Source organism: Tympanuchus pallidicinctus, unplaced genomic scaffold, assembly GCF_026119805.1.
Source record: "Tympanuchus pallidicinctus isolate F22 unplaced genomic scaffold, pur_lepc_1.0 scaffold22, whole genome shotgun sequence".
NCBI classification, from domain to species: Eukaryota; Metazoa; Chordata; class Aves; order Galliformes; family Phasianidae; genus Tympanuchus; species Tympanuchus pallidicinctus.
In genome coordinates this window covers 14,757,980-14,774,524 of record NW_026294739.1, presented here as the reverse complement: position 1 = coordinate 14,774,524, position 16,545 = coordinate 14,757,980, and the positions used below count along the sequence as shown (strand labels likewise).

General features: G+C 42.6%; 1 protein-coding gene across 4 annotated transcripts in view; it reads right to left on the bottom strand.

Moving 5' to 3' along the window:
- DIS3L2 (DIS3 like 3'-5' exoribonuclease 2) overlaps nt 1–16,545 on the bottom strand; it is a 165,779-nt gene that overhangs the window by 67,441 nt on the left and 81,793 nt on the right. For all 4 annotated transcript variants that reach the window (XM_052686880.1, XM_052686879.1, XM_052686882.1 and 1 more), the window contains exon 11: nt 10,083–10,162. In XM_052686880.1, coding sequence (XP_052542840.1) covers nt 10,083–10,162 — 80 coding nt within the window. The remainder of the gene's footprint in view (nt 1–10,082; nt 10,163–16,545) is intronic.

Sequence of the window (16,545 nt, the reverse complement as noted above, 5' to 3'; positions counted from 1 at the left end):
CTTACAAGTGGAACTGTGGGAAGAGCGAGTTATTTGTCTGCTCGGGAGTCTGAAGATACAGGTGGGTGGCTTTAATTCTCAGCTGAGGTTACTCTTCAAGCACAGGAAGCCAATCTATTGTTCAGAAAATCAGTGTGCTTTATTTCAGTTATTTTAAAATAACAAAGAGAGTGCTTAAATTTTGCTTGTGTGCCCCAGGGCCATTTTGCTTTTTCAAAGCACAGCGCAACTAAGCATAAATGCATTATCTTGTTTACCAGGAAACTAAAGTTTCTAAATTATCATATGATGCTGCTCCAGCCAACCGAAATACAACTAATTACACTTTTTTAAAAGCAGTTCATATCTTCTCCTTTCTCAAAAGGTCTCTTCTTCAACATAACCTTATGAAAAGTCTCTGGCAAAAGGAATCAGAATTCTGTACCTCAAAGAGAGCAGGACAAGTCCCCAGGGCACCGAGCAGCAGTTTTCCAACCAGCCACGAATATGACTTCAGGAAAGTTGCAATGACTTGAAAAGAGGAAAAACTCTCTATCTAAACAATAAGCACCTCTAAAGAGTCATGATCTACAAAACACTACACACCACCAGGCACCACTGCCAGCCTGGCCTCTAGGATATATCCCTATTGAGCCCCTCTGGTTTACGTGAGAAACAACCCATCGGAACAACTGCCAGTGATCACCAGCCACAGAGAGACTTTGAGAGCATCTCAGCATCTTATGGATTTCTGAGAAACCATTGATACAAATGGCAGTGCTGGAAAGTGATGCCCTCAGCAATCCCAAGAGAACCTGAAAACATTCACAGCTCAACTCTTAAAAACAGATGGCAATGGGTTTTCTGTGTGTTTTTTCTTCCTTCTTCCTCTTTAAGCCAAAAGGTCAAAGCAAGATTTTAATGAGTCTAAAATCCAGAATAATTCCTATCTGCTTGCAGTGACTTTTAAAGTGCTGTTCTACTCGATTCTCACAGTCACTCTGACCTTTGGTACTAAAGTCTCTGGCATTGACTGAATGTTATGGAAATGATCATGCTTTTACAAACAAATTTGGGATTGGCTCCAGGTAAGGTACAAAACAGAACTCATGTTCATTAAGTGCCTTTAGCAATGATGGGCAAGTGAAGATGTGAAACAGAGAAATCTACTAGGAAAGGAGTAGTTCACAGCAGAATATTTTTTTTTCCATGACCAACAAACAAATCTTTAAACACTTTCAGAATATGAGGAGATTTTATTACTAAATTAAATTCTGGGAGCAGCTCTTCCATGTGAATTGCATAGTTTTCTATCCGTAGCAGCTAATAAATTCAGCAACTTCCTAAACTCACTTCCTAATAGAATGTAAAAGCTACCTTTTATACTGAAAAACAAAGCCAGAATACTGACATAACAAGGCACTTCACACATCATGCATTACGAAGCCCTGAGCTTTATATACAAAACAGCATAACCCAAATCACTTCAGCACTTAAATATTTTGACTAAGGGTAGCATTTAAATCCTCCACAAGCAACACACCACCCAACCTACCCAACACTGAGGAGTAAGTTCAGAGATGGCAAAATATCATCACAAACTATCCCCAAATTCCTAGGAGTGTGGGAGTCAGTCCTACCATGGGAACACAGAGTAGATGCTGGAAGCATCTCAGCTGGTGATGATCAGAAGTCAGATCTCCAGATCTCACAGAATATACTTTTGTACAAAGGCAGAGAAATCCATAAGCAAGTGTCCTGTCCTCTGGGTTGTCGGCAAACCCATGTCAGTTCTTCACCTTGTGATGGGAGATGCTGCCATCCGGACCACAGCTACTGCCTCTGCTGTTCATGAAAACTGCCTTCCAACCAGATGCAATAACTTAGGAGGAGAACAGAAGAGCTCTTCTGTGCAAATGTTACCACTGCACCGTTAAGTCAGATACTTTAACAAAGAAGGAATTATTCTGGGGGAAAAGCACTAAATACTCAGAAGGACAGAATTTACGCAGCATGTACAAGATAAAATATTTAATTGCAGTCTGAAGGACACAGGGAATGATATCCAACAGAGTAAGTGCACAGGATAAGGATTTGTTCACACTGCGGAACAAGAATCACACAGAAAAATACAGATGGAAGTAAGGCAGAAGTACTTTAATAGAAAACATTAAGGCAGGACACAGGACAGTTAGGAACAGCAAAGATAACGATGGAAAATAAAGAGAACATGCCATTTCTTTCATATATCAAATTTGGCCAACGCTGGAAGAGTGTGACCAGATACAACTGCTTCTTATGCAGTGATGCCTACGTCCTACCTTCTGCTCACAAACGTTCCCTCCCTATTCCTGTGCTGATGCCTGACGTACACTGCAAAAGGTAACAAGTCAGCTGATTTCCTCCATGTCTGCACAAAGATCTAGCAGACTGTGAGGCACCAAAACAGCAAGTTCCACTGAGAAGTTTTAAAAATTGTATTAATTTACTTGCAAGATTCAAGTGTAATTAGTGAAGTGAAGAGGATAAGAACCTCAGATACATTAACTTCTCCACTGGATGACAGTGCTTGCCACATGGCCATCTCTGGGAGAACCTCCAGATGACTGCTCGTGACTTATGCTCAATATGAATCTTTGCTACTCAGTCTAAACCAACCACTCCACAGACAGATGTTCAACCTTTTCCCAAGACAAGTTGTCAAGCAGGTCACCAAGGTGAACTCAGATTTACAGCTCAGAAAGCACTTCTCACCGGTAGACAGAAGTTGCCAAGGGAGTCTGTGCTTAGCTCTATCAAGCACCCTCTTAGCAGTTATGTTTCCACAGTGACAAAATCAAAAGGACAATTTCTGGCATTCACGTCACAATTTGTTGTTATCACTATTCCAAGAGGTTAACTCTATCAGGAAATCAACAGTCGTTGAATATGAAGAAAAGAGAAGCGGCACCCAGAAGCTTTCAAGATGCATCACAATCTTTGGGGAGTGTAGGATGTCATCCTCTTCCTGAAATGAAGGTTTGGAGTGGGAAGGGACCTGCCTCTCTCCTAGGTCAATCTTTTGTGATATCTCTGCTGAACACAGAAATCCAAGGCTGCTCCTGGGCAGTCAACGAGACCTTGGAATTCAGTGCTAGGCCAAACACATACAAATTACTTCCCCACTGAGCAGCCTTGACATTTCAGCTTCTTTGAGAATAGAAGGCCATTGCTGAGATTTCACTCTCAGCCATCCAACTTTTTGTTTATGTTCAGAAACGTTTCCAAAACATTTCCATCTGTGCCCTGTTTTACACTTTGAGTAACCAACGCAATAGTCAACAATCAAGAAGTACGGTAGCGAGCTGCGCTGTAAGAAGACATTCTTCCTGTTCAGTTAGGTTCTTAAAATCCATACACAGCAATGAATTATTAGTTACAACAATAGCTCAGTGATTCTGAGGGATCCTGTCATTTTGAAAAGCTGACAACAAACATATACACCAACAGTATCTTTACTGCCTGCATGCAACAGAACATATGACCGAAGTCAACTGTGTGGAAACTTATTCCTAGCTATTTGTACCCTTTTTGTCCCCTCAATTATCTTTGGATTCCTATCTGCTGAATTTGCTGGAAAATCCTGTTTTCTCTAGCTCTGGTTTGGTCACCATCTACCTTTTGTGGTTCTCTAACAACCCTCCTCATCTCTGAGTTCTCTTCAGTGAAAATAAATCCTAGAGAGAGTGCTTTTAAATCAGGAATTTCTGATCCTCTCCTCATTATCCAACTCCTTAAATGAATTCTGATCTTTTGTAGGGTTTTTCTTCAGTACAAAGTTGGGCACTACCATTTTTAAGTTAGTATCTAAACTAGGGATATCTGTTGACCCAGGAAAACCCACGCCTCTAAATCCTTGGGGAATTGTCCCAGGTCCTGAATTTATGAACGATTCAAAAGGAGATTTTGCCTGCAGCACCTCTCTTCACTTCAGGAATATACATTCACTTTAAACAGTAATTCTTCTATTTGCATTTGTGTGTCCAATCACATGTTCTGCAGCCGATCTTTATTACATTAGCCCTTTATAGGCAACCTACCTTTCATATTGCTTAAACCCTAACATCCTTTTCCTCTGTGAATTTGTTTATGTACTGTCTCAATTTGATCTCTGTTTTCCAAATACAAGGCTTTTGGAATAGAGGTGGAATCTTTATAAAATTTCTATACTTAATACAAAAATCCAGTGCAACAGATAGCAATTACCAACAACTAATTCTGCCCAAGTTTTGTGGGGGGAAAAAAATCAAAACAAAAAACCCACAATCTTCCCACAAGTAGCTTTCACACAGATGCAAGAAATGCTTTAAAAAATTATGTTCCAGCAATCAATGCTCAAACCAAATCCAAACTTTCTTGTTCTGCATCCCAGAGCTTTATTATTTTAGTGCACTTGTTCAGGAATTAGGCTTACTCTATTACCCTTTCAATCACCATCTGCTCTATTTCCAGTCAAGCTAAAGAGAGCATGACACTGTTTAGCTCTCTCATTGATTTCAAAAGAGATGAAATTGGTAGGGGAAGGGTGACGCAATTCAACCCTCTGATTCCATTCAACTCTGGCCTTGGAAATTGGAAGTGATGTGTGTTTCCGCAGACACAACCCCATGTTATTTTAAAATAAGAGGTAAAATATACTGTACATGCTGCAATTTCACCAGCAATGCATGGGACCACAGTGTGGGACACAACATTGATCTGGATTTGGCAGAGACCTGACTGTATTTTGCGTATTTCAAAGAATCTGCAACCACAAGTTCTTGATGGGAAAAAAAGAAAAGGAAAAATGTACCTGCTTCTAATCACTGCAATCTGTCATTTCCACTTCTCTACTGACAAAACGTAGATCCTTAACAAAAAGGCACCAGACTAATCAGCAAGTAAAAGTAGAGCTCAGCTAATTATGTACAGTAGCAAAGGGAAAAACAACCAAATACTACACACACTCCCATTCCTTATATGTATTCTTTATTTTTCCCACACTTGACTCCTGCTATAAATTTAAGGAAATTACAGTTTATGGTCATTTTGTATTTGACTCATACAGTGACGTGGGTTTTCTGTCATTTTCTCTCTAAACCATGTCTGGTGGCTATTCATCTTACACACTTACCTTACAGAGAAGAAAGCATACTAATCCATAATATAACTTTTGATTCAACACTAGTCCACTCCTCAGTGTTTATCTTCAGCAAATCAGCTCACAAGACTCTAATTACAAATTCTTCCTATAGCCTATGCCGCAGAAACCAAACAGCTTAGCTGAAAGGCTCTGCATCAAGTGTCGCTGCAGCAAATTTCATCCTACAGTACTTATGTGACTAGAGGGACAAAACTAAATAAGAGGGATTATCTACAACTTAAAACAATAAGTGCGCATAACTTTGCAAAACAAAACCAACTTGGTCCTCACATGTTTGTAATCTGCTTTGGGAAAGAACGAGGATGGAAGGAAAGGAAAAGCAAGTGTTCACCTGAAAGGGCAGAGAACATCTTGGGGCTACCAGGGCTCTACAGGCCTATTTCAGTGCAAGACGCTGGAGCTCATGCAGTAGGGATGTCTTCATGTGTCCACGAGGTCCATGGAAAGCAAGCTTTTAGGCTTGCAGTAAAAAAGGGATAACTTTACCATCATACATGGAAAATATTCCTTGAACAGAGATGTGAGTCACACATCTCACTCTCAGATGTCTGCTAAGGACAAAGGTCATGCTGCACTTTTCCCAGATTTGGGTCACTAAGTGAATCTCTCCTCTTTGCTCAGATCCCATTTTCATGATACTTGAAGAAACACAATGTCTTTGCATTCCCCTTAGATATATTTGATTTGAATTCACCAACAGAGTGAATGAATTTAAAAGGAAGGGAAAAAACAGGGAGCGGCATATTGCAGAAAGCTCATTTGCTTAGGTCCTCAGGTAAAAATATGAATTCAATGAACGTATCTGTATCTGACCTCACTCCAAAATACAGAAGACCAATGTCACTAAGGAAAAAAGAAGTCAAACAAACAACCTGCAAAATGTATTTCTATTCTGCAGTACAACGATTCCTCCCACAGTGAGATTTAAATTACTTAAAACTGGAATTACTCTCTGAAAGATGGTAAGCATACAGGAATGAAAGAAAGGCGAGGACCACATTAGTCATCAATAAACACACAAAAAGATGTACCAAGATGCTGCCAGTACTTCTTTGAAATCAGCACTGGAAGATGCGCACGTAGGTGAGACAACTCCTCTGAAATGCACCCAATAATTTCAGGTAACTCCTTTCCTGTCATGGCCTGAAATTTCAATAGATGGAATTTGGAATTGGCTGACTTTAAATTTGTCAAATTTCACCTCTGTTTCTACTGGTTGGAAGCTTTCAAGCACAATATGACTGCATCAGTCGTGTATGTTACCAGAAATACATCAAATGACACCTACAAGTAATTCCCAGGAGAAGTTTGGCAAGCGTATGGAACTTGCCTGGTTCCACTGGGACATGCAGGTCGCATGGCATGCTCTTACACCATAAGATCAGCATAAATCTTCAAACTTCTGCGCCCCAGAGGAAAGCACTCAGGCTCCAAAGCCATACATTTGCTTTCTGTGAACGCTCCACAGCCATTGTTCAAACTGAGAGCTGCTCTGTGGCGCGCTCCTGGCTGCAGTCATTCACTAGAATACGTGCAGAAAGGATCACAAAGGAGCATTGACTGAAATGAACTTGCTTAAAACCTCAGGCTATCCTGAAACAACTCTACAAATGCTGCAGAAACTTGCTGCAGTCCAGATCCATCTCCTACTCCAAGATTATGCTGAGTCATCTAAATGGAGTACAGCTCGTTCATATTTCTAAAGCTGTTACATAAATAACCCTATTTTCATTCTTTATTGGAGCTGATCTCTTAAAATATACACTCACAAGTGCAAACAGCAAGTGTACCTCCCTACTCCTATCATTAAACAATAACGAGGAGCACGACAGTTAATCAAAAGCAGACTTCAATATAAAATCCTCTCAAAACCAGATTGGCCCACTTATGACATATATCCCTGTAAAGTTTCCAACTGCTGCAGTATCTTACTATGAGCTCCATTAAAAATAAAGCTCTTCCCACAGTCATCCCATGCTTCCTTTGCTACTGGGTAGTACTTTATAACAGACTTATGGATTGCTTTTGCAAAAAAAGGTTCATCTTTTACTGAATATGCAGCATAGGGAAGTCCTCCATCCAGTGACCAGAACAGATACCTGTTACACTGACAAGTTTTAAAACTAAGAAAAGGTGCAAAAATAGACCCACATCTCTGCTTCAGGGCAAAGAAACTGCCACAATATCGAATAAATCAGTAATTAATGTTTGAGGACAATTTCATTCTTCCACATCAGCCAAAATGCATTCATTTTGGTGCTTGGTAGGGAAAGTGTGAGTAAAGTCTTTTGCTTGCATTTATTTTGGGTCATTTGGGGCATTTTCTGAATCGGGCACTGCATTTTCTGTTGATTTCTGGAGATCTCCTGACATCATGAGGATGCCAGATATGCGGTTTGTTCATGCTGGCTCTCTCTTTTTTTCTCTCTTTTTTTTTTTTTATTAATTTTTTTTAAGTGTTTAACATATGGGCAAAAAAGATGGAAAAAATAATAATTTCTTGTAACCAGATTTACGTTTGGAATAAAAGCTCTGTTAACTCTTAACACAACTTTGTCCTCATGAGACATGAAAGCTTGCCAGCCCTGGATGAGCTCTTAACCTCTAAAACAACTCTTTGTCATAATAATTGCAGCTAGTATAACAACTTTTAAAGCCAGAAATACTCCAAAATGCATCAAGAAGCTCCAGTATGCACAAGATTAAGATTCCCAGAAGAGTTCTCCTTAACACAAGGGCTGCAAACAGAATGAGCTTTGTAAGCAAGTGAACCCAAAGGACCTCCAGCACTAGTTTTGATCCTCCAGAGGGCTCTTAATCACATCTGATGAGTTGTGGAAAACAATACGTGGGGCTTAACAGAGGGCCTATGGGCTGGGACTGCCTCTGCTGGGGGCATGCACTTGTCTGCTCTTGAATTTACTTATCTGCTTCTTGGATTTACTCATCTGAGGCTCACCTGTAGGAAAGGGGAATGTGCACAGTGCTCCTGGGAGGGATGCAAACTTTCACTGGATCACAGATTCATGGAGGTTGGAAGGATCGCTAACATCATCTAGCCCAACCACCGACCCATCACCGCCGTAGCACCAAGCCATGTCACTCAGTGCAGGATTCCCACTCCATAAATTTTAGATACAAGCCACACAAACCTTCAGTTTTACTCTCAGAAAGTCAGCTGTGCCCTGCCCCTGATTTCTCCAGGGTTTCTTCAGATCTCTTCAAAAAGGAAGTATGATCTTTGTTCGCAACCTCTGTCCTCTACAGATAAACACATCAGAGATGACCTTTGAAATAACAAGGCCAATGAAAACTTGGGGGGGTGTTCTCTCTCTCTCTCTTTTAATCCCTTCTTTTTTTCCCTTGGTTTGATTCCATGAGATGCACTTGTTCCAAAGAGGTTCCATAGATGAAGCCATATGTGGCAGCACTGCTGACAAATTACTCAGCCTGACAAATTACAGGGGGATTTTTTTGCAATCAAGAACACATGGGCAATAGCCCAATCATGTCTAGAAGCCCCTTGGACGTTACAAGTGGTGATGATCCCTAATGCACTGGCACCAAGTCCCAGGCATGAGCAACGCAGTCTCTGGAAAGGAAGAATTCCTGCCTGAACAGCTATTTTCCCTGAGCATGTTCTCCAAGGGATGAGATAAGGATGGACAAAGGAAAAACACAGGCGTATGCACCACAAAATAGCTGAAAGAATGTTCTCATGCTGCACCTAAAACCCATGGAGGTGTGCCTGGTAGAGTCTCAGATGTCAGGGTTTCAGTGTCTTTGTTCTGAGTGACTGCAAAATCACCAACATAGTCACAGATCTATGGATAATTGAGATGATAAAATGCAAAGAGGAAGGGCAGAGTTAAGTTTAGGAACTCTCAGTGAGACTGTATAAACTTTCAGTGAGATAGAACAACAATTTTTCCTTAACCTGGCCTCAAAATTGATTATCATACAATACAATTAGGAATAATTTTATTAGCCTCAAATTTTCTTTCAACTGTTTTTTTTGTTTGTTTGTTTTAATCATCTCTATAGCTCTGTAATGCTATTGTGTAACAAGCTCTAAATGACATGAATATTCATTGGCCACATTACACAGAATGAAATCAATCAAAACCAGAGAGCCATGTCTGATATCATCATATCATGATCACTAATAACAAGTAAAACCAAACACAAAAAAGTCACTTTATCTTCTTCATTATTTGTAGATGTGTTAATCAAACCATGCACTATTTCTAAACCAAGCTGTTACTGGATCTCATCAAACTAAATGAGCAGAATTGGATAGCAATGTAAGCTTACACGAGTGAAGTTCCTTCATTCGGAATCATCAAGACTTGGCTTCTGAAGCTTTACTTTCTGTTCTGCTGGCTTATGACATAGTAAAAGCACAAATAAGGCAGAACAGAAAACTTAAAAGGCAATGAGAAGAAGAGCACAACTTGTAAGGCACACTCTGCTCATCTGACTATTCTCAGCATCCTATAAACAAACGCTGAGAAGCAATGCAGCCCCAGTGACCTTCAAAAACAAGGTTCCTTTATTCAGGGACTATGCACTCCAGGTCAAACTTCTCCTAGGCTTCAGTATGCAGGAGTGGCACATGAGCTACTCTGCTATAAGCCCAGCAGTGACAGGAGGCAGCTGAGATCTGCTCAAATTAAATCACAGCTTCGATTATGCAAAATACTGTGGTTTCTGCATTTCCTCACATCAATATTACTGCAGACTGCAGTTTGAAGAGATCTGCTCTACAATTTCTGAAAACAGACAGTTAAAACAATAGGAGAAAACCAGATTAACATTTACTCATATTTGGTAAAGAATACTTCATGACAAATTACATATATGAGTGTGTCAGCTGCTGAATATAAACACTGAGCAGTATTTTGTAAAATATATCTCATACCGTCAGGGAGTTGTTTACAGGACAAAGCATCATCAAGATCTTTGGCAGTTGATGGGTCGATGGTGAAAATGCATTCTTTCCTATCCAAGAAAAAAAAAAAAAGGAAAATTTATCTTCCAGTCATGAAGAAGGCATCAAAACACACAGCCCAGAGACATCCAGACAACAATGACGACGTTTTCAGAAGACTCAGACTGCTGAAACACCTTCAAACTAATCTGAAAGCCTAGATCTAATCTAAAATAAGGTTTTGGAGAAGTGATACTCCTTGATGTTGTGGGTTTTTGGGTTGTTGATTTTAATTTTTATTTTTGGCAGAACTGTTTGCTTGTAACAGCTTTCATCTCATTACCGATTTTCCTCCACAAAAAGTAAACAACTGATCCCATCAAGTTCTCTCTAAAGAAACAAGCAAGAAAAAGTCTTTGTGCCTTGCAGCTAGTGGAAGAATAGATGTTTCCCAGTTGCAAAGCTAAATTAAACACAAATAACCCACACTGCCATGCATAAGAGCACATTCTGGGACATCAGTAACTCCACGAGCACCGCTAGCATGGAGCAAGTGACACATTTACTAAGTGACCTGCACAGGAACAAGTGAGAGCGTGTAAAGACACTCAAGGGTTGCAGAACTTTATAACCCCTATGTTGCATGTCATATCTCAAGGCGGAAAGTCATGGCTCAGGGTGACAACTCCCTTCAGGAGAGGTACAAAGAGAACACATCTCTTTCTCTGATTGCATGGCCACCAACAGACTCAGAGGGTAGGAGAGGTGGGAGCAAAACCTGCAGCAAACTTTTAAAGGAGCAAGTGTCGCCAGGAATTATCAGGTCTTCACCTCTGCGCGTGGCTGCTCGCACGGTGACAGCAATGTCTACCTTTGCAGCCCTGTCACTTTGGTGCTTACCTGCCCTGGGTGGGATCTATTGGCATCAGACAGCTAGCAGTGTGTATTTATGAAATTCCACCAGGGAAACTAAACAGAGATTTTCAAAGACATAAAAATCACTAAAGCACTTCACTCCCTTCTGAGACTTTGAAAATCTTTCAGGATATGCTAGCTAGAATGAGTAGCAAAGCGGCTTTAATCCCCAGATGCACGTTACTTTCTGATCCTTCTTATGCATCCAAACAAATTAGAGATTGTGATGCTGAAAGATATAAAATCTTTTCAACTACACTGGGACTTTGATCTGTTGTTGCTTTGCTATCCAGCAGCGGAAATCAACTGATTTTTAAAGGCTTGCAAGCGCCCTCGCTTCCGTAAATATTTCACAGCCTCATAGAACCCAACTCTCTGCACTGAACAGGGACACCCACAGCTCCATCACATCCCATCCAGCCTGACCTCAGGTGTCTCCAGGGATGGGGCACCCACCCCCTCTGTGCAACCTGTGCCAGTGCCTCACTACCCTTAGTGTAAAAAAAAACCTTCTTACATCCGGGTCTATAGCTCCCCTCTTTTAGTTTCAAATCATTTCCCTTTGTCCTGTCACAGCAAACCCTTCTATAGATTCTGTCCTCTTCCTTCTTACAGCCCCCTTAGGCACTGAAAGGCTGCTATCAAAGTCACTTAAGGCTGGAATTTCAGGATACCTTTTCCATAAAGTACTGCTTTCTCCAGGGACGTAAGTCTGCAGGTAGATACAAAGACAGACACATAGAAGAAGTAGTTTGCAGGCACATACGTGCCAGCATGCATGTGCCCATGCTCTAGGTCCCACCAACTCCAGGTATAAATGCAACAGCAACCTGTCAGTGACACATCTAGTAAATTTGCCTTTAAGTTACCCAATTTAGAAAAGCAGACAGCGCTGAGCAGAAACTAATGGCTTGCTTTACACTGACAAGTGATCAAGAAAAAGGTTAAAGAACTTCTTCAAAGAGCATGTGTTCCTGTGTCAGTGGAATAGATAGCTTATCCCAGATGTTCGGGCCTGTAACCACAAGCGCCTGCCACCCATTGAGAATTGCAGCTCCAGGCAGTTTAAAGATTAGCAGATTGGTTTCAACAAAGCGCATATTTGCAGTCTGCCCTGGAAAGAAGTGAGCATAAATCTGCGGGTGCCAAATTCTGAACACATTCATACAATGGTAGCAAGGAATGGGCTGCTTCACTGAGCTGTGTTTGGCCAAGGAAGCCTGCTGCAGAGGATGGTGGTGGCTCGTTCAGAATGCATGAAGTGGGCTGGGGGGCACCTGGCCCCCCCACAAAGCACCCAGGGCATGGTTTGCTGTGTTTGGGACACACTGGCCCTGCTCCCAGCTGCATAGCACGCAGGCACAGCCACAGCTCTCAGCCGGAGATACTCAAGCTCACAGATGCAGAATAGAAGTGGGGTCCAGACAAATCCTGATGTAGCATTTCTCACCAGCACTTCTGCTCACTGCACAGCTGGGATATGCTTTAGCACCAGGCACAGTTCCCTTCCTCCTTTAAAACTGCTCAAAGGACTTGAACTTGTAGCTTGTCACAGGCAGTTTGTTCTGGGCACAGACTGCAGAAGGTGAGGTAAGAAAGTCACCAAGCAAGTAACACAGGGAATGATATTCCTTGGCATGAGGACTGCAGAAACACTGCAGAGCCAATGTCCAGGTAGCGGGACCAGTGAAGCTGATTTGCAAACAGAGCTCAAAATTCACAGCAGTGAGATAATTCTGGCACAAAGCAGTACACCTGACTGAAGTCTTCTAAGTCAAGTCTGCTTACCAGTAATTGCATTATTAAGTGTGATGAGTTATATTTCTGGTTTTCAGATTTTATGGCTGGAGAGGTTTCAGATGGCTATAGGAACTGGCATGTGGGAAAGAAAACAATCTGCCGAGCGATGGGAGCACAGCGCTGGGCACGAGTGCAGCAGCCCTGCATGTGCTCCTCCCAGAGGAAGGCATATACTCTGCTATCGGCTCTCGCTTTTCCTGCAGCCCTACCAGTATCGCCTGTTATCTCCAACAGCTTCAGACCCACCTCTGGTCCCAGGGCGCGTGAGGGGCAGGCTGGGAGGAAAGGCTGGGTGTGGGCAGTGCAAATCATACAAAGTTTTAGGTTGGAAGGGACCTTGAAGATCAAGCAGTTTCCCAGCCCCTGCTGTGGGCAGCACTGCCAACCACCAGTTCAGGCTGCCCGAGGATCTCGACCAACCTGGCCTTGAACGCCTCCAGGGATGTCCCTGAACCGCAAAACGTCCCCTTCCCTTGGCACCTGCTGCAGTGCAGAGCATCTGGAGCCATTGGGGTGAAGAAATAGCACTGCTCCCAGCTATGTGGCCCTGTGAAGGAGCCATTCAAATTCCTCCACTGGCCACACAATACCCCCAAGGCTGCAGCCCAAAGATCAGACCACATTTCTGAGCGTAACCAATAACAAACCCAACCTGCCGTGATTGTGTGACCAAACCTCAAGGCAACAGAACTTTTTATGCACCTGCTAACAAAGACGTTGCTTAAGCATAAGCAAATATCATGGCTGCACGCATGCATATTTGCATTGACCACAGGTAAATATGAATTGGCAGCTGTCCCCAGCTCCTGGAGGGCTGCCAAGGTGACTGTGTGGATTAAGAAGTCTCATCGTTCCTCCCTCCCCCTTCTTTGAAAGCCCTGAAGGAGCCATCTCTCATTGTCATTGCACCTCATAAAAAATCTGTTTTACTCATTTCAGATTGTCAAAACATACTTTGTAAAAGTAATGAGATGTTCCAAGTCTGTTCGTTCCAACATACACACAACTTGGTTAGTTAGAGGAAACTGGTTGAGGAGATAGAGACACACACAGAGTTAAGAGATTTTCTAGCCTTCGCGCTGAAAAGGGCTCAAGATAAATACGTCTCTCTGAGAACCCCCAGCCTCCACAGATTGACTGAACACAAACACTCCAAGGTGGAAACTTCCACTTTTTGTGGGAGATATTGGGTCCAAAACATATGCTTAATGCAGGCCTGCAGAGGTGGACTTGCACTGGCACAGAGTTTCTGCCAATGGAAGAAAAAATTAAATCTTTTCCCCTCCTCCCCATGGTCAGAGATTTGTGTACTGGAAGTGGGCCATGCCTACAAGAGTTTAGTAGGACCAGGGTGGACCCACACCCTGTAAAGCCCTTTAAACACTGCTGAAAGCAAAGCTCACGCTCTGGCTCCATCTGCCATCTTGCATATCAACCATCTGGGGAAAAAAAATCTGCAGAACAGAGTGCTCCATTTATTGGACAGTAATGACAGCATGCACATAGGCTGGAATATCAATCCTAATTTCAGGTTAGCTAATTAAGTGCAGTTTCTCTTTGTACAGCTTAAGGAAGACTAATTAAAGCAGACAAGCATATCTGCAGAGCAGTTAGTCTTTTTACCTTTAAAAGAACATAAAATAAATGGCTATTGCAGGAGTAGAGGTAAAATAAACAGCCTGTTAGTGAGCTAGAATTACCATCATCGTAATTAAAATGTTCACCGATCATGGGGCTGCAAGAGCAGTTTGTTTTTCTGTGTGTAAATAAATACATCTGTGCAAAGGTATTCATGAGAATTAGTGGAGAGAACAGCATACAGCTGGTGCTGCAGAGCTGGGTACAATACACCAACATCAGCTTTTTACCAGCTAGAAGAGTTCAACACATTGGTTGGACATAAAACATAAGCACCCAAGCACCCAAACACAAGAAGATGAGCTGGCACAGCTGCCCAGAGAAGCTGTGGCACCCCATCCCTGGAGGCGCTCAAAGCCAGAGTGGATGGGACCATGGGCAGCCTGAGCTGGTGGGAGGCTGCCCTGCCATGGGATTAGGGCTGGATGAACCTGAAGATCCCATCCAATCTAAGCTATTCTATAATGCTATGACAATCCCAGTGGTCAGTGCTCCAGCACTCAAGTGGAAGTCTACCTGGACCAAGATGAAGCACTGTATTTGCAAGCCGCGGCCTCAGGCTGCGCTAGGGCCAGGGTTCCTGGCATGGGCAGCAGCTCGGCAAAGTTTGGGCATTATCAAGATGGTTTCTGCAAAAGCAGCCTGATGAGAAGCTCGACAGAAACCAAATCAGCCACACAAACCCTCCAGGCACAACTGGATGGCCTTCCCACCAGCAGAGACACAGAGCCCAGATTTCCACTGCTATAACAAATGCAAGCAACCATGAAATAGCAGTTAGGAGAACTGCACGTACCCAAGGCAGCATGAGAAAACCCTCGATGAAGCAAGATGTTCTCCCTACCAGACAAAGAAGCAAGCAGACCAGCTCTCTGGGCACCTTGGAAGGCTGAGGATGGAGGATGCAGCCTGCTGCAGCTCGAGGTGAGATGGTAGACCATCATTTTGTTTATTAAAGTACAGGCACTGCAAGTCTGCTTTAAACTTGAATATGTCAGTGCTAAGACATTTACAGTGAGAGTGACTGCATGTCTAGACGCTCGCTATGCATTTACATTCTTCCAGGGACTCTTTAGGTTGTCCTGTTCTCTTCACTTTGTGAGTGTGCACAATAGCTGTGTGGGAGGGAAAGCTCAGCATCCTGATTTTCCCTCATTAGCTCCGGCTCAAAGCTGGCTTTTTAAAATTAAGCAGCAGAGGCACTTTAAGAATCTTTGAGCTCTTCAGGTCATTTCTAAGACCCCGCTGAGCTCTACCTTGGAAAAGTTAAACATACATCATTTTTCAGAGCTGGAAACAGTTGTTTTAATTTGGAAATAGGCATTCTAGAGCTGTCAACTCACTCCAGTGAAAGCTATAAACATTTTTTCACACAGCAGTCCAATTGTTATGGCAACCACAAAAATCAATCTCATTCTTCAATCACTAGTAAACCCAACTTGACCACGCTGTCTGCACAGGTTTGCTACACAGCGCCAACAAGCATGGGACCAATTCCACCCGTGTTCATCACTCACACGGGTGTGAAGTACTCTTTTGCAGGCAGAAATTTCAGAGAACAATCAGTGCCTGAACGTTTTCAGAGATTTCGACATCCCACTCCCAAAGACATCTATTACGTGGAGCGTCTGCCACATTTGTCACACTTGATGCTGGCAGATTTCACTTAAAACCCCAGCGGCTGCTTCCAAGACAGACGCTTAAAAGGAATACATTACAACACACGCATGCAGTAGAAGAGCCCTGACAAATCTCTGAAGGCACCCTGACTGCACTGTAACACATGGACAGAAATACTCCACGCAGCACAAAGCTCTTTTTGCATGGTGCATGAATTTCAAAATGCACCGAAATTATACAGTAACGGGAAGCCAAAACTGCCTGCTCCAATCGCTAATTGCACAAACCCCACAAAAACCCAGTGCAGCATAAAAATGCACCAAAAGCCCGGCTTTGTACCTCAAACCCGTGCTGTTCTTTTTAATTTCTCTGTGCTTATGCTTGAGCTAACGTCCTGTTCTGGTTCAGAAAACAGACCTCGGTCCAAGAGAACGGCTGACAGTGACTCCCAATGAATTAAACTTTTACAGCCATAAACATT